Here is a 21,565-nt window from a genome sequence, read left to right on the forward strand (position 1 = left end):
AAAGATATAATTATACAACTACAAGTAGAAAATATCTTGCATTAAAAAAAAAGTCCTTTCTAATCCTCCAGGAAAAGTTGTAATAGGTTCTCTACTTGGGATAAGAGCTACACAAATTCAAGATATAAATACATGCATTTTAAGATCAGATAATCACAGAAAAAATACCCAAAGGACATGGTAGAGTCTATGTAGCTTGAAACCAAAAGTGTTGTAGGCTATATATAATTTATGGGCATGACTCAGATGCAACTGTTTGAAAATACTGTATTTGGGCTGTGCTTTATGGAATATGAAACTTGGTGGTCTAAAATACGATTTTAATGTTTTGTGTGACGAAAATCTCCTGAGATATCCCATTCTACCTCTGCATAAGCAAGGCATTTGAGTAAATCAGCCCACAGTTTTAGACTCCATCATGTCCAAAATCTGCTGTAAAAGCCACAAAAATACATTCACATAAGAATGTACAATGAGCCCGGTGTTTGCAGTGGTTCTCTGGAAGTGGTGTGTCTGTAACTGCAACTCTTGCTGCTGGATTAGAGAGAAATTACTACTGCAGCATTAACTTTGTCTTAAATTCGCTTATCTAACCAGTAAATACTGGGTTCTAGCTCAGTTATTAGGAATAAATTCTTCACTGTGAGGATGGGGAGGCCCTGGCACAGGGTGCCCAGAGAAGCTGTGGCTGCCCCTGGATCCCTGGAATTGTCCAAGGTCAGGTTGGACAAGGCTTGGAGATAAACCTGGACAAACCTGGGATAGTGGAGAAACCTGGGATGGCAGGGGATGGCTCTGGATGACCTTTAAGGTCTTTTCCAACCCAAACCATTCCATGATTCTGTGAAACACTGCAGTGAAGGAAGCACTTTGGCCAAGGCAGATCTCATTTCACAAGCACACACTCCACCTGCAACTGCAATGAGGACACTGCGACGAGGACATAGAGTTCACTGCTGGAAAAAGTCATCTGTATCAAAACAAGCAAAGTTTAAATCAGAAATAATAAATATCCTTATCTTCTACTCAGCCTTGCAGCCAGCATTGAATACTTCATTTCATCCCGAACCCCTTACATTTTATCCCTCACAGTATTTTTTTCACTGATTAACTATTAGCACCTTCACTGACGTACCACAAAGAAGGAACCAAGAAATGGTGTGCTGAGAATAGAGTCTCGCACACAACTTCATACAGCTCCTCACCCGGAAGATACAGAAGCAGATACAAAATACTCTGAGTTGGAAGAGACCCACAAAGATGATTGAGTCCAACTTTTTAAGAGAATGTCCATGTGGGGATCAAACCCATGATGAGCTATCAGCACCGTGCTCTAACCAACAGCTCTACTTCTTAATCGACACGAATATCACATGCAGAGGAATCTCTGGCTATTATTATTGAAGTACAAAACTACAGACAAAAGACCGTCTGATTATTACTGGCAGCTGAAACCGCTGATTTTGTTTATTCAAGTGGGCCCTTTCTTTTTCCAACATAGGCCTTTCACCACCACTCGAGACGAAGCAAAACAGGACGAAGACACCGCTGGAGCACCAGGAGGCGGAGGGGACCGAACCAAGAGCAGCAGGACGGAGAAAAGAACAAACCCGACCCGCCCTGGGGCCGGGCTGAGGCGGCGCCTCATGAGGCGGCAACATGGCGGGCACGGCGTGAGGGCGGGAGCGAGGGCCACGCCCCCATTGGCCGCGCCCCCCTTTGGCCACGCCCACCCCGCCGCTCGCGTATAAAAGCCTCGCGCGGGGCGGGAGAAGGGCCGGCACTTCCGGTCGGACATGACGCCACAGTGTCAACATGCAAGATGGCGGCGCATCACCGGCAGAACACGGCGGGGCGGCGGAAAGTGCAGGTGAGGGCGCGGCGGGGCCGGCACGGCTCCAGGAGAGCCCGGAGCCTCGCGGGCCACGCCAGCGGCTGCAGGGTGTCAGGCCTTGGGGGTTTCTATGGCAGCGCAGTCGCCTCAGTCTCCGCTACCGCGCTGCGGTGAGGGCAGGCAGCGCCGCACGCCCCCGGGGTCTCTCCCCCGCCTCCGCTGGCCGCCGTGGCGGGGGCGAGCGGCCGCCTGAGGCACGGCGGGGGATGAGCTGCTGCTCGCTGCCGAGCGGGGTCGGGTTCTGCAGCCCGCAGGAGGCAGAGCTGAAGCAGCTCGGATCAACAGCGGCGGAGCACGGGGGAAGGTGAGCCGAGAGCGAGGGAACGCTGCCCCCAGACCTGCCTTGCTGTGACGGGAATTCCCAGCAGCGACAGCGCTGCAGATCCCCGCCGCGGCTGTCTCGGCTGCGCCCGGTGCCAGAGTAGATTTAGGTGAGATATTAGGGAGAAATTCTTTACTGCAGGCGTGGTGAGACACTGAAATAGTTTTCCTAGTGGAGCTGTGGATGCCTCATCCCTGGAATTTTTCAAGGCCGGGTTGGACGGGGCTCTGAGCAACCTGGTCTAGAGGAAGCTGTCCCTGCCCAGAGCAGGGGGTTGGAGCTAGGTGATCTTCAAGGTCCCTTCCAACCCGAACCATTCCATGATTCCGTGATCTGTTTTGCATCATATTTCTGCTTAGCTTCTGTAAAACACTCTGTCCCTTCACACACGTGAGCCAGGAGCAGGGTTTTTTCTTCTCAAATTTCAGAAGTATTCCTTGGCAGCTCCAGGCAGCATTTGTTGAAGGAAACCCGTGGCACAGGCAGTCAGATGAGTGTAGACTTTCTCAGCACACTTGAGGAGGAATTAAACCCTGTGGTTGTCTGGGCTCACGTGTAACTACAAGTGGATTGTTGTAGCCTTGGTGGAGACTGGAGTTACCACAAAGTGTTTATAAAAAGTCAAGACTCTTTAACATTAAAAGTCATTAAAATAGTTTCATTTTGTGGTTCTCAATACTTTTCTTCTTGTTTGTGATACTGCCTGCCTTTTAGATGTTTTTACAGCTTTCATTATGGAAAAGATATAATGCTTTATGAATGTGCAAAGCTGCCTAGTGGCAAGTGCCAGTTTCAGCTGTATCTATCCAGTGTGGTCAAATGAAATATTTATTAGGCTTGAAATAGCATTAGAAGCTTTCAAAACAGAGGTGGGTTTGGTTTTTGGACATATCATTTATCACACAGAGGAAATGGGCATCTTACAGAGCATTTAGTGTTTTCTGTGCTTAAGGGAAGCACTCTTTCAATTCCATATAAAGAATCCCCTTGCCTTACCAGAAAAAAAATGGGACATGCTTTAAAATATAAAGAATGCCTGTGCTATGAACAAGTTTTTGCAGGTTATACCCCTAAGGAGGGGGATTTGATTATACCTTGATATTTGTTTGATGCACTCCTGTTTATGAAGTAGTATTTGATTGATAGCAGCATGCATCAAAGAGCTTATTTTTTACTACTACTTTTGTTCTCCAATCATTGCTTAGCTCAAAAGCTTGTTTTTACAGGTGGTTTTGTGCTGGTTTGTGATGCTTTGTCTGTTCTCATTGTGCTGTGTGGTATCTTTTCACCTCATGTACTAATGACACGTGATGTACGTGACACTGGTCTGTGTCTCAGCAGTGCACTGTGAGTTTGCATCCAGATTGGCTGTGCTTCCCAGAGAAGCTTCCCAGCCCTGGAAGTGTTCAAGACCAGCTTGGACAGGGCTGGGAGCAACCTGGCATAATGGAAGGTGTCCCTGCCCATTTCAGGGGGTGGAATGAGAGCATCTTCCAACCCAAACCGTTCCATGATAAACATTTATAAAGCTTTTCTAGCAGCTAGGGTTTTTTTCTTGACTCTTACTATTTCACCTGCTTGGTTTGTAACAGGACTTTGTTCAAGTAAAGGAGTTTTAAGTGGCTGTTTTATCTGTCAGCTGCTAATGGAAAAATAAAACCACTCATGATTTATTTTAATTCCCAATGCTTAAGCATTTAGGGTGCTTCTGCATAGAGTTTTTGAGAGAGAGACAGAGTTGGAGAAATTTATTCCAAACCTATGAGGCTGGAAGAAACTTTTACAAAAGACATTTCTTAAGCAAGGAGGAACTTGCTTTCTTACATGGCAGGAGAGCTGGTTGAAGTTTATGGAAATCAGAACTATTATTAGCTTGGATGCACCTGTTTTACTGGTAAGCAAAGCCATCCAAAATAGTCAGTTTAGGATGCTTCTGCATGTAATTTTAGTTTCTAATGGTTTAATCAGAGTTTTAGGCCTCAAAATAAATTCCATGCATAGAAAAAGAAAACAAGTTAAACTCTTTAAATGGGAGTCAGGCATTTGAAGTGTCTGGTGGCAGGTGTTTGTGAAGCTTAGCCCTGCCTTTTTGAAGGCTGCAGGAGTGAGGTTGAGTGATTTGGGAATGGAGGGAAGGTGCAGGGGTGTGTCAGACACTGATTTGGGAAGGGAGGGCGGATGCAGGGGTGTGTCAGACACTGGTTTGGGAAGGGAGGGAGGATGCAGGGGTGTGTCAGACACTGATTTGGGAAGGGAGGGAGGATGCAGGGGTGTGTCAGGCACTGGTTTGGGAAGGGAGGGAAGGTGCAGGGGTGTGTCAGACACTGATTAGGGAAGGGAGGGAAGGTGCAGGGGTGTGTCAGACACTGATTTGGGAAGGGAGGGAAGGTGCAGGGGTGTGTCGACACTGATTTGGGAAGGGAGGGAGGATGCAGGAGTGTGTCAGACACTGATTAGGGAAGGGAGGGAGGATGCAGGAGTGTGTCAGACACTGATTTGGGAAGGGAGGGAGGATGCAGGGGTGTGTCAGACACTGGTTTGGGAAGGGAGGGAGGATGCAGGGGTGTGTCAGACACTGATTTGGGAAGGGAGGGAAGGTGCAGGGGTGTGTCAGACACTGGTTTGGGAAGGGAGGGAGGATGCAGGGGTGTGTCAGACACTGGTTTGGGAAGGGAGGGAGGATGCAGGGGTGTGTCAGACACTGGTTTGGGAAGGGAGGGAAGGTGCAGGGGTGTGTCAGACACTGGTTTGGAAAGGGAGGGAGGATGCAGGGGTGTGTCAGGCACTGATTTGGGAAGGGAGGGAGGATGCAGGGGTGTGTCAGACGCTGATTTGGGAAGGGAGGGAAGGTGCAGGGGTGTGTCAGGCACTGGTTTGGGAAGGGAGGGAGGATGCAGGGGTGTGTCAGACACTGCTGTTGGTGGTGTGCTGCAGCTTTCAGATGTTGTCCTGGCAGTCAAGTCAAGGTGAAGCTTTCCCAGCAGGTGCCCTGAAGGAGCTGCCCTGGGGGGGTTGCACTGTAACTGCTCTCCCAAACTTGCTCCCTGGCCAGAGTAAATTTACCCCCAAACTCAAAACAACACATGAGAATTTTGCCATATAAGGATCAGCATCCTTATAATATGATTGCATGAGTTTTAAGCACTTTTTAGCTTTGAGTCTTGTACAGAATAAGAAAAATCTCATTCTCCATCCCTGGAATTGTTCAAGGCCAGGCTGGAATGAGGGTTTGAGCAATTTGGTCTAGTGGAAGTTGTCCCTGCCTGTGGCAGTGGTTGGAATCAGAGGGTCTTTAAGGTCCCTTCCAACCCAAACCATTGTGATCTTTTTGAACTGACTTTGTCATATTTGTGCACTAATACTGCAGCTTACTAGATGTGATATCTGCTATTTTTATGTTTTATATATAATAAATGTAAAAGTTATAATTACAAATATATTTATTTCATATAGAATGCTTAAGCAGACAGCCAGTATGTTGATTCCATTGTAAAAGGATAAAATGAGCTTCTTAATGCCTTCCATTACTTTTATTCTGGAGCCTAGGTAAAAATTCAAATAGTCTCCTTAATTAAAAGCCATGTTTTTAAGGAAACATATGCTCCACTAAGATAGTAAAGCAATGTTGATATTTTTTTCCCTTGGTACTTCACTGCTTCTTACCTCATTCTTGATGCAATTCAGATCTCATGGAACCCTCCCATGATTTTGAGAAATACCTTTTTTTTTAAATTGCGCACTTAGAAACACAGAATGAGTATCCCCAGAGCTCAGCTGGTTACTGTTTCCTCCACGTGGTTTGGTGGGATGTTTTAAAAGCAGATTTTACCCATCTGTGAAGATAAAGTCTGTTATAATGCATGTAATGTAACAAGGGTAACGTGATCCCACATCAGCTGATACACTTATCCATGCAGGAAACACTTGTAAGTCCTGAAAGAAATTAATTTGGTTTTGTGTGCCAAAATGTATCTGTTGGCAGTAGCTTTATCTCTGGAGCTCTTAGGTAGTCATTAAAATGATTAGTCCTGATCCCTTTAGGCTACTGAATCCCATAAACTCTTTATTATGAGTGGATGTTTGTGCATTGCTGCTGTGGAAGATTCTTCCTCATTCTGAGAGCTTATAAAAGGTGCAGCAGTGTTGATGGCAAAGCTTTGGTTGTTGGTAAAATATTTCACATCCCCCAAGCCCTGCTCCTCCCATCCAGAAGTGGCAGTAAAGCCATGGTGATCTATATCCCAGTTTTTGTGTCTGTGCTTTGCCCCTGGCTCTGTGCTGTGCTGGAAGGGGCTCAGCAGGGATGTGCTCCAGCCTGTCCTGCATGGAGCAAATGCCCCTGAGGTCTTGGAGCCCTCCCTTCCTGGGGGTTTCCACACCCCTTTCCAGGCAGAACACAGTGCTTTATCTTCAGTGATAAGGTCTGTGTGCTTGAGGAGCAGAGGTGAATTTTATCACAGCAGTTTCTCCTCAACCAGAACGTTACTGCATTTATACTGTTGAAATGTGTTTGTGTACACACAGGATTGAAAATATCCTATGTTTTTGTATTTGTTTTGTGTACTTATTGAATCTTCTAATATTTAAGTCTATGCTAAATGTCACTCAAAACCCTGACCAAACAAAAAAGCACTTTCTCACCTTTTTCCCCCCCAAATAAGAACAGAATGGAGAGCCACATGTGGGTTATCAGCAATCTTCCTCTGTTCTTATTAGTGAATGTTTTGGTTTTGTGGACTTGGCTGAGTGTCCACCACCTCTTACCCAAGTTTCATCTCTTTTAGTCAATTTGCTGTTGTTTTTATTGATACATTTTAAGTTCTTCATGCATTTCAACAGCCTTTCTACAGATTTTGTGGAGCCCATAATTTTCCCTCTGTTTTAATATGGAATTAATGCATTTAAGTGGAAGTACCTGGATGCCTCTGGTGTGATACCTCCCTTTCCAGAGGGCTCCATGTGGTGTGCAACAAATGTCTCATGGGGTTATTTTTAGTTCAGCTACATGTGCTATGTGTCTTGTTCTAGTTTTGTTAATTTACAAGATGTTTATTTCAGCCTCAATGCCTGGTTAGCAGGAGTGGACCAGCCAATATTTTGGATGAGCAGATAAATTTATTAAGTATTTTCAGTGTAAACAGCTGACAGTTACTTGGCTATCTTTAGGTTTCCAAAATGAGTTGGAGAGTGCATTTTTTTGCTGTAGTCCTTTTCAGCTCATACTGTTTTCAGGACAAATGGTTTGCCTTGTCTTTAGCCAGCTCCTCAAATTACAGTGTTTGTGTGAAGTGTTGGTGTGGTGTCCCATCAACATGCTGACCACGGAATAATTTTCTTTGTTTGTCTTTTTAGTATCAGAATTTTTTTTAAAATGAATTAAGGAGTCCATATTTAATTTGGCTTAGAATTAGGATTGAAAAATACCTGTCACAGTTTGTCCCCATGACATGGAGGAACTTATCATTACCTAATAAAACGGGGATTTCTTTTTCTTCTTGCTGTTACTTCTTCAATTTTTGAAACAGTTTATCAGGACAAGTATACTCTTCCTTCTGTGGGCAATAAATAACACTTTGTAAAATTCTGAGAAGAGACAAAAATAACTGCTTGGATTCTGTGCACAGTAGCAGTCACTGATGGGGAATTTTGTATCAAGCTCTTTTTGTTTTGTAATATCTTTTTACATCAAAGATCTCTTGTATTTACACCAAAAAAAGGAAACATAAGATTTTAATCTTGTTTAATTCAGTTGTTACAGCAGAATTATTTTCTTAAGTTTGTCACAGGGAGAAAGAAGGATGATGTTGGGTTTCCTGCTCAGCTTCTGCTGAGATCCAGTTCAGATCTACCAGGGAACAGTAACACTGCAACAATACAACCCCTCTCTTTATCCCAGTTCTTTTAAAATAAAAACAATACTTGCCAAGAGATGTTTGACTAAATTAATATGTGGAAGTCATTAAAGGCAATAGAGGGCAAATTAATTTTGACTATTTCAGTACTGGTGATAATGAGAAATGGTTCTCAGTCTCCTCTGATCATGTCTTTGTGTGAGGGAAAACAGCATTTGGTTGAGCTGACTTTAATTTCATCAAGATTAACGTAGAACTATGACTCAATTTCCAAAGTCCTCTGAAAGTTTTAATCATATATGAGAAGTGCCTTATTTACTAAAGTAAGCCATCATTTGGGGATTTTTTTGCATTTTTAAATATTTATGGCTGTGTTTTTCTTGACTTCCTTTAAACTAAAAAGAAGTAACATAATTATGTGTAAAAACCATCAGCATTATCGTGCTTAGGTGACTAACATAGTTTGACAATCTAACTTTTGAGTGGAATGAAGAGCTCTTAAATTATACCTGAAAATATAACAGATGGGAGGTGACTGACAGAGGAGGAACAAATCCAAAAATTAAGGATTTCTCTAAGAATATCCTGGTAGCATTTAGGAAAACAAGAGGTGGAGGACCCTGTTGATCTTGAGCCTGATACTGTGTCAGGAAAATATTGTTCTCTCAAAAGAATAACATTAAATTTTATCTACTGACTTCCAGGTCTGTGTCTTAGCTGCTCACATTTAGTTTTTTAACTGAGTGTTTTCATTGGTTTTATTCAAAGAGTGTGACAACAATGTGAATTTGATGGGCATCCCTTTGCCTTGTGTTTGAATCATGCTAAACCTTGACTTTTGTACACATAACTTGTGTGGCTCTTTCAGCAATACAGCCATGATATGATTAAGCCCAGGTAAGGAGTGGCACATAGATCTGGCTCCCTGCATCTCACAAAGAAATAATACCTCAAGTGCTTGAAGTGCTTTAACATAACACTTCTGTGTGGTTGATGGTGTTTCCTTTCAGCAGCGTCTCTGGGGCTGTGTGTAGGTGGAAACTTGAGCACAGATAGCAAAACTGTTGTGGATGAGTCTGGAATGGGTGGGAGAAGCTGAAAGTATTGGAAATGAGGACATAATCTAAAACTGGGAGCAAGAGCTGTGATACTAAAAGGGCTGCGAGTGGCTGACAGAAGGTCTTGAAGAGCATTGGGGATATAATAATACACTTATGTACATGTATTGTACATATACAATTATGTACATCACGTTAATAAGTGTAGTGAATGACTTGTGCAGTGGTAATGGAGAGTGTTGAGACAAGGATTCAGGAGGATCTTAATTTTGATCCTTCAGTGTTGGTCTGTAGAGCTGCAGCAGCTGTTTCTCAAACAGAGAATAGCACTGGACATGTGTTTTCTGGAAGCATCAGTGCTCTGGCTGTGCTGCCTGAGAATGGGATAATTTGATGGAGGTGTTTCCCACGTTCACCAATGGACCTGTCAGCTTTCATGGTGCAGAATCTGAGCTGCTGTAAAATACTTCTTCTGTGATAAGGATCACTGAACATCTTAATTTGTTAGATTTATTTTGTGTCACTGAGATTTGATCTGGAAAACATTTTCTCTATACTGTAATGCAGTTACTGGAGTGAAAAATTGCTTTCAGATCTCTAGCCCAAGACTACTCCTTACAAGCATTTTCAAAACACTGGTGCTTGTTTATCCAGGTTTCCTGTTTTGAGCAGGTTTGATTACACCAAGCATGAAATTTTACCTTGTTCTGATTATATTTTATAGAATCTGGGAAGATGCATAACTTCCCCTCCTTCTCTCTCAGCATGAGGGCTTTCCTCAGAGCAGTGTGTAAACCCGGGGATCAGGAAAGTGAATGCAGGAGCTCTGAAGAAACTGCAGTGTCTTAGAATTGTATTTACTGAACACTAATAATGGAGACTGCTGTGGCCTTTCAGGGTCTCCTGAAATTTCCTTATAGTTTTTCTGAGCAAATCTGTGAAATAACCTTTACACACAGTACTGTCAAACATGGAAGGAAATAAACTAATGGGATAATTTATCTGAAAGAGCACTAAGAGTTTGAGTTTCTTATTATATTGGCAGGTAGGTAGTTCTTCAAAAATTGGTTTAAAAGCAGTAGTGACACCTACTGAATTTGTATCTGCAGTCTTTCAGTGCTTTGTAAGCCATGATGAACATATCCTCTCCTTTGTGAGGCTGGGAAACATTGGCATTGCAGCTAGGGAAACTGTGGAACCCACTTCGGAGGAGACACTCAGACTCAGTGTGTTGTCTGAGATCCCCCAGAATATGCACACACAGCAGGGAATTGAACTGAGGATTCTCTGGGTCCAACTCAGCTTAAGTTGCAGTGATTAAAAGAATCTTCTGGGCTCCAATTCTGTCACTGCTGAATCTTCTCTATCACTGTTCTCCATTTTTGGGGGCAAGTGACTTTGGTGGTGCTGGTAACTCTCAAACAAACAGACAATGCTTGTAAAACTCTTCCTATTTTCTACTCAAGAACCTTACAAAGATAGAATTAGATGTTCAGATTTTATGGCCATGTCAATATCTTAATACCATGGTTGGATTTGTGCAAATGTGTTTTAGGTTTCCTATGTGATTAGAGATGAAGTGGAGAAGTACAACCGGAATGGGGTAAATGCACTTCAGCTGGACCCAGCATTAAACAGACTCTTCACGGCAGGGCGGGACTCCATCATAAGGATATGGAGTGTCAATCAGCACAAGGTCAGTCAGGAGAGCTTTCCTGGCTCCAAACTTACTTTTTTCCAAGTTATCCTGGTGCTAAGCTGCCTACAGGGCTGTACCTGATGCTGTTCTTTAACAGCTGCCAATTATTGTGATCACAGAATCCTTTTGATATTGCTCATCCTGTGATATCTTACATAACTCTGTAGTTCTCACAAAAAGGGTTATGGGATTTCAAACAACTCTGCACTAGGAAACTTTGGATCCATATTCAGGATGTGATAGTTGCAATCTTCTCCATTGGTGATAAGCTTATTTTTTCTTAATTTGCAGCAAGACCCTTATATAGCATCTATGGAACATCACACAGATTGGGTAAATGACATTGTGCTCTGCTGCAATGGCAAAACATGTAAGTACTTTAAAGTTTCAGAACTGGAGTATTCAGAAACTGTATACAAGTAAATTATCTGCTTTTTATCCATCTTAGCATGTAAATTTAATATGTGATATATATTGTAACTTTGGTAAATAGTGTAAGCAGCTGTTTTAATGAAAATTGGAATGTTATATAAATTATTATTTTAATCTCTTTTGAAAAACAAAGTAGTATGAATATGCTCTAAAGTAATATATAAACCATTAAAATTTAGTCTTTATTCTTTCCAATTTAGTGATATCTGCTTCTTCAGATACTACTGTTAAAGTGTGGAATGCACATAAGGGATTTTGCATGTCAACACTAAGGACGCATAAGGTGAAAAACATTTATCTGTAAATACTGTGTGTGATCCGTGCCATTCTTACAATTAATAAGATGTAGACTTCAAATGGATAATATTGATTCATATTGTAACATTTATTTTATTGTAGGACTATGTGAAAGCCTTAGCATATGCAAAAGATAAGGAGCTGGTAGCATCTGCTGGGCTGGACAGACAGATATTCCTCTGGGATGTAAATACTCTCACAGCACTGACTGCCTCAAATAATACCGTCACAAGTAGGTACCTGGGGAGGGGAGGCAAATGCAATGCATTTTATTGAGTAGCATAATCTGTGAGGTCAGTTTAAAACTATGGATGCCTTTTTCTATCTGTATCTAAAAAATGGGCAAGAAATTTGAAGGGGGGGTGTTGTATGCATTCAGTCCATTTGTTGTGTTATGTAATAGCTGGAAATCTGGAGCAGCTAACAGTCATGGCATTTAGAATAGAGGACAAGTCTCTTTGAACTGTTTTTCCTGAGCTGTGACATGCTGGTTTCTCTGAAAGTTGATAGAGCTTTAACTTGAGAAGATTTTCACCTCTCAACCAGCCTTTTATAGAAATGTTCTGTTAGCTTATTTGTTCCAACATTTTCTGTGTTTTATAATTTGGGGTTGGTTTTTTTGTTTGTACAGATGCTGAAGAAAACAGACAGTACAGCTCCTAAAGCAGGACTTTACGTTTGTCAAATCTATCAGAATAGTTACTAGATAAGCTAGACTAAAAATCACAGAGTAATACAAAGCACTGATTACATATAAGGATAACAGACTGGTGTGATCTAACTCACTAGAGATTGAAAGGCAAGGGGAAACTAGATTCTACTCATCAGGGTTAATTCTCAATGTCACCCTCATCTTTTAGGAAGTCACCTGTCCTGCTTCTCTCTCCCAGAAAGGCATTACATAAACTGTGAGATCTTTCCTTTACACAACAATTTCAACACTGCCTTTTTTAGAATGGTCAGGGTAGAGCTGGTTAAGTTGCTCTTCTGGGAAATGTCCTACCAGTCTTTAGGTTCAGTTGGATTTAAGTGGATAACATAGATCTGGGTCATGGCATCTGGTTTGTATGGGCTGTTTTACAGTTGATTTTTCGAGGAAAAAGTCTAGTGTGACCACAGTGTATATTGCTGCTTGTTAGGTAGGTTGGAAAAATTGTGTCCCCAGTGATTGATCTCACATTTTTTAGATAGTTTGATGGATATTTAAACAATAGCATTGGGAAAGAACAGAACCATTTTGCACACTGCCATATGTTAATTATTTAAATAAGCCTAGTTGCTTCCTCAGTCATGGGTTAGCAATGACTCAAGGAAAATCTGCAAAACTAAAATTTGGAATTGACACACATATTCCTAAGACATTTCAGGAATGTGATTCTGTAAGTAAGAGGCAGTTGGTGTGGGGGTTTTTATTTGCTGAATTGGGCTGATTTCAAAAGGTGTGTTTAATTTTATACATTTGGTAGCCTCTAAAACCAGAGGTGCATCTGCTGGGCAGAACTGTCAGTTTTGCATTTGTTGTCTAAAGAACTTTTTAATTCAAGTATAGCCTTGTGCTGACATGTCTGAGTAGCCTTGGAGGAGACATGGCTTTAGAGAGCTGTGTTGCACTGCAGAATGCTATTGGGGTGGCACATGACTAAAGAGATTTACTTTGTATTTCCCAGAAATATAAAATCCTTCTATTCTTCGTTTTTTTTCATTGAAATTAGAATTATTTTATAGCCAAACTTTGCTGATAACTGCAAGTTTTGCTGTCTTCTACTTCAACAGAAAGTTTTTGAAGGAAGGATTTATTTGAGCTCACAGGAAAACTCAGTTGTGGGATAATAAAGGAACATAAAGACATTTATCATATGCTGTAACAGTGATACAGAACCTAAATGATCGAAGTGAATCCAAAATGGGAGATGGGGAGTACTCAGGAGCTGGTGTTTGTTTTGAACCCAAGATCAAATGGAAGTGGAGACATTACCTCTAAGGTGACAGGGAGAAATTTGCATTTCTGGAATAGAACACAAATATATCATAAGGGGGAGGAAGAGGAAGCAGAGGAATTTTTTCTTCCATTTTAGTGCTCCCCAGCAACTGTTTCTGTTGGAAAGAGCACAATGTATGTCCTCATAGAACCTGTTTTCCTGAGTCCTTTCAAGCAGCATGGATTTTTTCAGAGCACAAATGAAACTTGTGCTTGTGCATTAGTTTTCTATCTGATTACCTGGAAGCAGTGTACACAAACCAGCATTAAGAGGAAGCCTATTTTTAAAGAGTTGCTCGGTCAGCAGAGTTATAATTCAAATTAAGTGGAGAGATTTTGCTTTTGAGAGATAGTCCCTTCCAGAAGGGAGTGAAGGTTTGTTTTTGTTCTGGCATAAATTCTGCTTCTGTACATTTAAGACTCTCCTATTCTTGCTATCCAACTTTTCATAATTCTGTATATTATCCTTTCCTAAATTATTTTGATTGTCGAACAATGTGCCAACCTTCAAGAGTTTTCAGTTCTGTGTTTTGCTTTCAGCTGTTCGCTGGGGACAGTGGAAAGCTCTCACTTTATTTTAGCTCCAATTAATAGATTTCATTTGACAGTTTGCATTTGGATGCTATAACCAGTGGCTAAGAGGACTCTGAAGTAAAGCTGCATAATTCTCTAATAGGGTTATAGAATATCCTGAATTGTAAAGGACCCTCAAGGATCATTGAGTCCCGTTCCTGGCCCTACATGGGACAACCCCAAAAATCTCACCCTATGCCTGAGACTGTTGTCCAAATGCTCCTGGGGCTCTGGTAGCCTTGGGACCATGACAATGGCCTGGGGATGTCTGTTCAGTGTCCCACCACCCTCTGGGGGAAGAACCTCTTCATGATTTCCAGCCTAAACCCCCCTGACACAGGTTTTTCCACTGTGACAAAATGTGATATTAAATTATGATAGTAGATTACAAATCCTGTATTGGAAACTTAGCTCCATGGTATAAATAAATCATTGTGTGAAGCTGCACGTTTTTACTGGCCATGCGGTTTGTTGCTATTCTCAGCCTTCTTTGGCATACTGATGGTATGGATTTGAGGCTTGATGAAATGCCTGATTGTGCTCTCCAAATAGATGATTTTCATTTGCTGTGTCTGTGCTTTTCTGAGTTGAGGGACTGGTACTTCAATCTCCAAAAAGGGGTTAGGCTGGTTGGTGTAGAATTCCTCAGCTCTGGTGGTAGGTGTGATGCTAAGGAGCTGCCATATGGTTTTCACAAGTGCAGAGGTAACATCCCTTCTTACATTACAGCACTGAAATATGTTATTTAACTTCTCTGCATTTCTGCTGAACTGGGAGAAGAGCCTTTAATACAAAATGTAGAATTTTACTGTTCCTCGGCTTGGGGAAAAAAAATCTCTGCACTTAAATCCAAATGCTGTGTGTTACAAGATCACAAAGAAGTGTCATATTCCAATGACATAGTTGAACAAGAGCAGCTTGATGGCCCTGGCACAGAACTGTGGTGTCAAAAGGTCACCAAAATTGTAATGACCATAAATCTGAGGGGTTCCTTTGTTCTTATGCAGTAGTAGATTAAGAATTGGAATGGGGTTTTCCCAGCAGATGCTGACTATAGTCTTTCTTAAAGCAACTCTATATATGGGGCAGAGTGGCAATATTTTCATGAGTCAAGGAGTGTTAAAATACCTGTTTTGAGTGAATAAGTATGTTTTTCAAATAACAGCATTAAAATTGAAAATGTGAATTTTATTTTGAAATAGCTTCTTCCCTGAGTGGGAACAAAGACTCAATCTACAGCCTTGCAATGAATCAAATGGGAACAGTTATTGTATCGGGGTCCACTGAAAAGGTAAGCAAAATTTGGTGGGGTTCATTTCACTTCAGTTCAGTTTCAGTATAAAGAGACAGTTTTATTCGTTTTCACTGTCATGTCTGTAGCAGCTTTTGTGTTCTCAATAGTGAGGGCAGACACTCTTAAGTGGGAGTGCGAGTGTAGGATACAAATCCTGCCTTAGTCTGAGGATGTGATGTATCCATAGAGCTTTAATACATAGGGGAGACAATCGGATCATCTTGTGTAACTCTCTTTGTCAGGGATCATTACATTTCCCCATAAGAACTCTGATTTTGAGGGCACATGAGTCAGATGATTATCAAGACTGAAGCAGTTGCTGCAGGTAGGAGAGAAGGTGCCAGCAATTTGCAAGATCCCTGCAGGAGGTGGGAAATGAAGTGAGCTAATGAAGCTCAAGTGTTCCCAAGAGACAGCCCTTGCTCTTTGTTAAGGAAGGTAAAATAGGCTTAAGTCTGAGTTGTGGTTTTGTTTTTTTTTGTTTTTTTTTTTTTTTTACCTAATCTAACCTTGAGAGAATTTTATTTCCAGGACAATATAAAAGAGAAAATAGAGTACACCCGTGAAGCATCTGAGAGGATTCTCAGAAGCACACTTCTTGCCCATATCACGCTGTTCTGTTTCCAGTCTCTTCCATTCTTTAATTTCTTTGACAGAAGAAACCAGAACAAATTAAATTAAAATCAGGAGAAGATCACATCTGATTATTAGAGCTTCGTAAGATATTGTTATGGCTGTCTTGTTCTAACATATATTTTCAGTGATGGATGTCCACATGTTTGGAATAAGGGTTGATTCATTTGGAAATGCTTAATTTCTGCAGAGGTAGCACATTGGTGGGAAGAATGGTGATAGTGTCATTTATCTTGTGTCTGTTTCCATAGGTTCTAAGGGTGTGGGATCCAAGAACTTGTGCAAAACTAATGAAACTCAAAGGGCACACAGACAATGTCAAAGCTTTGTTGTTGAACAGAGATGGCACCCAGGTATGTGCTTTAACCTGAGACAAAAGCATTTTACAGAGAGCAGAAATATCATTAGTCCATTTCAATGTAATTATTTATTGCCATAGGTTACAGATATTTAGTAGTTAAGGGGGGGAGGCTGATGGGTGAAAGCTTTTTTTATTACATGTTCATCTAGATGTGCAGTGGGTTTGCATTAAATTCTGGAAATCGTGACTAGAGTTGGTACCTGTTTAGCCCCATTTTAGAAGAAAAATATATGAATTATCAAATCTTTTTATGGGGAAAAATATTTTGAGGTACTGAAATATCTGTTTGATTGAAGTGTGCTGGTTGTTGCTCAGTGTCTTTCAGGCAGCTCTGACGGGACGATCCGCCTGTGGTCCCTTGGGCAGCAGAGGTGCATAGCCACGTACCGAGTCCATGATGAGGGTGTTTGGGCTCTGCAGGTCAATGAAGCCTTCACTCATGTTTATTCAGGAGGAAGAGACAGGAAGATTTATTGTACAGATTTACGAAATCCTGATATCCGGGTGCTGATCTGTGAAGAAAAGGCACCAGTTCTTAAGGTAATTGAGTTTAATTCAGAGAATCGTAGAATGTCTGAGGTTAGGAGTGATGTCTGGTCCAGTCCTCTCCCCTGCCCAAGAGCACTGGATCCACATCAAGATGGGTTTTGAGTATCTCCAAGAATGGAGAATTCACAGCTTGTGCCAGTGTTCTGTCACTCTCACCATATAAAAGGATAATTGCATGTTTTCTCATGAAACAGTGGCTTGAGGTATAAATTGATTAAAGAATTCACATTGGCTAACAAGTGTTTACTGTACCACATCTTCAGCAGATTGGCTGTCTCCTAAATTGCATCTAAAGTTGAATTGCCTGAGGAAGATGGATGCCTGGCAGCTACTGAAAATGTGCAAATTTGAATATTACTGAAAATGAATATGCTTCACACATGAGAAGTTGGGTTTATCAGGCTCTAGTACAGTTTTAAGAAACTGAGCTGGCATTGCCAAGATGTACAAAAGTGGATTTTTCTTAGCAGCAGCATATGTGCACAAGACTGTTTTAGAATCTGTTACATACTCATGGGAACCAGGAGTAAAGTTGTTTGTGGGTTTTTTTGAACACCTAAATATGTTATTTACATGCACAAGTCTGAATCTTTTAAAGAGGCTGGTTTTTGATTTCTTTTTTTTTGTTTTTTTTTGCTGTCTAACTTTAATGGCACAACTTTGGAACCTGCAGATGTATAAGGAGTGTGCAATTGAAACCTATACTAATAGATATGAGCAGCCTGGCTTTCCTTGGGAGTGCATTCTAGCTTAGTGTGTTAAAATCCTGGATATGTTAATTTAGTTCTGGAAAAGTCAGGATGTGAGATTTCTGTTCAAAATGGAAAATGAAAGAGCTGGTCAGCTGAACAAAGGTCGGAAGAGGCCTCTAATCTTGGCTACAGTGATTTATTAATCTGAGAAATGTAATGTCAGAGCCAAATGTATAAAATTCTGCTTTTTCTGTAGTATAGATTTTCTTACATTCTTATTTTAACCATATGAAGTGTCTGAACACAAAGTAATTGAGGAAATACTGTACTTAGGAAACCGTCCATTAGACAAGATTGCATCATGCTGGAAGTAACTCTGCTGATACACATTGCATCTATTACTGCCCATGTCTACAGTTAATTTGTTGAATATTTGTAATAATTCCTCTGGATTTTCAGAAGTTTAGCTACTTTTCATTTAAACTTTATATTTCTGCAGTAAGCTGAAAGTAGGGCTATTTCTGAGATACTTTCAATTATGGGAGCAGGTCTACACAAGTCGGTACTAATTATCAAAGGAAAACTAAGTTAAGCATGACTGAAATTTTGTTTCATTATTTAGATGGAACTGGATAGATCAGCTGATCCTCCTCCAGCACTTTGGGTAGCAACAACTAAATCCTCTGTGAATAAATGGGTAAGTGATACATTTTGCAGTCGGTGACTACAGTTGAGTAGTCATGGGATTTGCAGTCTTGGTTTGGGAACTATTGGGCTGTTGCTTTCAAATTGACTGGGATGTGCTGTGATTTGTAAGATTTCTTTAGAATAAATCATAAAATACTAATATTGAAATTGCTCAAAAGGTGGATTTGAATTTGGAAGCTTTGATTTACTTCCTTTGCTCTTTATTTATGATGCATTTAGAAATATATTCCTTGGAACTGGATAATTAGCAAATAGCAGCATGAACTGGCAGTTGTTACTCACAGATAAAAGTAGAGTTTAAAGATGATTATGAATGTGTCGTTATTTTCTTTCTTTCTTTAGACTTTGAAGGGAATCCATAATTTTAGAGCATCAGGAGATTATGATAATGATTGTACCAATCCCATACCACCCCTGTGTACACAGCCTGACCAAGTTATAAAAGGTAAACAGGTGTTTTGCAGAGCACCTTGTAAAATCTGTTATCTTTAGCACAAGTGATTGATCTTTAACATAGACTCAGTTGTTTAAAAACTTGATACTATGATTTCAACCAGAACACTGTGGTTATTGTCTGTCCACTGTTGGTTACAGTTAAAATCATGTTGAAACCTTGGCGTTATCCAAGGTTTACACACACAAAAAAGTGAAACCAAAGAACAGCTTATGTCATGTCATGCAATTTAGTTTAATGTGATATTAGGAAAAAATAATGACAGTAGTAACCTTAATTCTTGTTTGTTTGCCAGGGGGTGCTAGTATTATTCAGTGCCACATTCTTAATGACAAGAGGCACATATTAACCAAAGACACAAATAATAATGTGGCATACTGGGATGTCTTGAAGGTAAGGATGTAATTTCAGATTTTCTACTGTTGGATGATTAATTTTGTGCCACTTTTTTACATATACATTTTTAGTGTTTGAGATTTCCGTTGTAGAAAGTAAATCATCTTTCTGTCTCAGGATATCATGCAAAGTTTGCCTTTTGAAAAAGGAGGAGGCATTTCTGAGCTTTTGGTGTAGCTTTCCCTGACATGAGGCTGATATCTGCATTCACCTGAATTCAATCCAGTATTGACATCTGCATTCTCCTGATGTTCAGACCCTTGCATTTGTTTCCAGGCAATAGTAATGTGTGTTTTGATGGGGTTTTGTTTCAAAGAGAGCTTGTGTTTACTGGTAAGTCAGGAATGGCAGGAAAAGGAACAGAAGGAAGCCTGGCTCCTGCCTGGTGTTGCCTGGGGAGACTTGGTGTAACATTTCTTCATGTTGCTTTACCCAATGATTGCTCAGAGGAGAGGGGAAAGAGTGCAGAGAGAAAGGACTCAAATCCCACATCAGTGAGATGGTCAGCAATTTCTTTTCTTCTTCTTTCAACAGGCAAAAGCCTGTTTAAATTCTAAATATTTTCTTCTTGAACTCTGCAGTGCAGCAGCCAAGATCAGTAATGAGGTAAAGCATGCTCAGCCAACTTACTGAGTTGCTGACTGAAGTGAAAAAGAAATTAAGTTGGAGGATATAGATTTATACTAAAACTTACCTAGATTATTTTTGGAAAAGTTTTCTTTATTTCAGTGTGTATTTAAGTGTGCAATGTTAGATCTCAGGACCAAAGTCAAATGCTAATGTTAATTTTTACTTTCATTCAGGTTTTTTTTTTTTTTCTTAGTAAGGCTGTGAAAAGTGTCATTTGATATATGTTTAAATACATATTCACTGTGGAGGTGAGATGATTTGCCAGGTCAGACTGTTGCTCCCTTCACTCAAAAGCTGAGACTTTATTGAGGATGCTGGAAGAAGAGAGGGAGGTTTTCCTACCTGAAGCTGCCCCCTTCAGTCTTTGCTTCCTGTAATTTTTCCTGGAATTTGAGGGAATAAATTCCAAGGTTGCAGTCCTTAGTGTTTGCCTAAAACAAGTATTTCAGGGTAAGCTTGCAAGTGGATTATAATAATTAGGATTTTAACAGAATTACATAAAGGACTTTTACTTTAAAAGTATGAAAAAACTAGAAATAAAGCATCTGCACAGAAACTCACTTACTGCTGTTCCCATTGCAGTAGTTGAGCTGAATTTATTGTTTGATGGAGTACTGAAATATTGGTACTGATGGGGAGAAAAATGACAGGGTATTAGAAGACAGCAGTCTACTCAGTGTAGGGAAAATATTTTCAAGGAATCTGAAGTAATATTTCCAGACCTCTCTACTGGCTTGATGCCACTACCTCGGAGATTAATGAAGAATAAAAATTACTTGCCATATAAATCGCTGTTTGATTTTTTTTTTTTTTAATATTTAACCTTTAACTTGCATGTTTTTGGGATGCAGTGCTCAGAGGGAGATAAGTCACAATTATTCCAAGTGTATATGGAAATCAGGGAAAAGACTTGTGTTGATATGACTCAGTACTTGTACATTTCTTTTGGTGGACAGGCATGTAAAGTTGAAGACCTTGGGAAAGTAGATTTTGAAGAAGAAATTAAGAAGAGATTTAAAATGGTTTATGTGCCAAACTGGTTCTCAGTGGACTTGAAAACTGGGGTGAGACATAGCTCCTGCATCTGTTGTTTTAATGTCATGTTTCACATTTTTTCCTATGTTGTTTGTTCAAAAAAGGTTTTAGTTTGTTAACTTTACAAGAACATTCATTGCTTATCTGATGGATTAAATTTATTTTCAAGTAAAACAGCAAATTTTACCTCTTAATAATATGAATAATAGATTTTTTAAATGAAATTTTGCTTGTGGTATAGTCCACCAATACCAATTATGAATTATACAGTTTGGTAAACAGAGTGTGCTATCACGCTTTCAGAAATTCTTTGGTTTGTAGGAGCAGAGTTAGAAATTTATAAATTTAGTTAATCCCAAAAAACTATTACATTCTTCATGGTCTTTTGCCAACAGATGTTGACAATTACCTTGGATGAAAGTGACTGCTTTGCAGCCTGGGTTTCAGCAAAGGATGCTGGATTTAGCAGTCCTGATGGTTCTGATCCAAAATGTAAGTTTTAACTAATATTAGTGTTTTATTTCAACAAGGAAATCAGAATAAATTCCAGTATATATGTTTTGAAGTATTCCAGTGCCACCTATGTCAGTATCTGGTTGGATTTTGGGGCTTATTTTAATACTAAATTCTGTAGCATACTCTCCAAAGAAAGTCTTTCCTTTTTTTCTGAAACAGTCATGTTCAGGGTTTACATTTAATTTTGTTTTA

The 21,565-nt window shown here is 40.3% G+C and overlaps 1 protein-coding gene across 2 annotated transcripts in view; it reads left to right on the plus strand.

Moving 5' to 3' along the window:
- The first annotated feature begins 1,721 nt into the window (after window positions 1-1,721).
- Window positions 1,722-21,565, plus strand: part of WDR48 (WD repeat domain 48) — a 33,140-nt gene continuing 13,296 nt past the window's right edge. The window contains exons 1-13 of one of the 2 annotated variants that reach the window (XM_068175348.1): window positions 1,722-1,870; window positions 10,682-10,822; window positions 11,117-11,195; window positions 11,458-11,540; window positions 11,657-11,786; window positions 15,308-15,396; window positions 16,284-16,385; window positions 16,709-16,933; window positions 18,257-18,331; window positions 18,685-18,787; window positions 19,092-19,189; window positions 20,779-20,886; window positions 21,253-21,349. In XM_068175348.1, the coding sequence (XP_068031449.1) occupies window positions 1,823-1,870; window positions 10,682-10,822; window positions 11,117-11,195; window positions 11,458-11,540; window positions 11,657-11,786; window positions 15,308-15,396; window positions 16,284-16,385; window positions 16,709-16,933; window positions 18,257-18,331; window positions 18,685-18,787; window positions 19,092-19,189; window positions 20,779-20,886; window positions 21,253-21,349 (1,378 nt within the window). In that variant the 5' untranslated portion in view covers window positions 1,722-1,822. Of the gene's footprint in view, window positions 1,871-10,350; window positions 10,565-10,681; window positions 10,823-11,116; window positions 11,196-11,457; window positions 11,541-11,656; window positions 11,787-15,307; window positions 15,397-16,283; window positions 16,386-16,708; window positions 16,934-18,256; window positions 18,332-18,684; window positions 18,788-19,091; window positions 19,190-20,778; window positions 20,887-21,252; window positions 21,350-21,565 lie in introns of those variants that run through there. The other variant, XM_068175355.1, reaches the window with a different exon arrangement.

Source organism: Anomalospiza imberbis, chromosome 1 (genome assembly GCF_031753505.1).
Source record: "Anomalospiza imberbis isolate Cuckoo-Finch-1a 21T00152 chromosome 1, ASM3175350v1, whole genome shotgun sequence".
NCBI lineage: Eukaryota > Metazoa > Chordata > Aves > Passeriformes > Viduidae > Anomalospiza > Anomalospiza imberbis.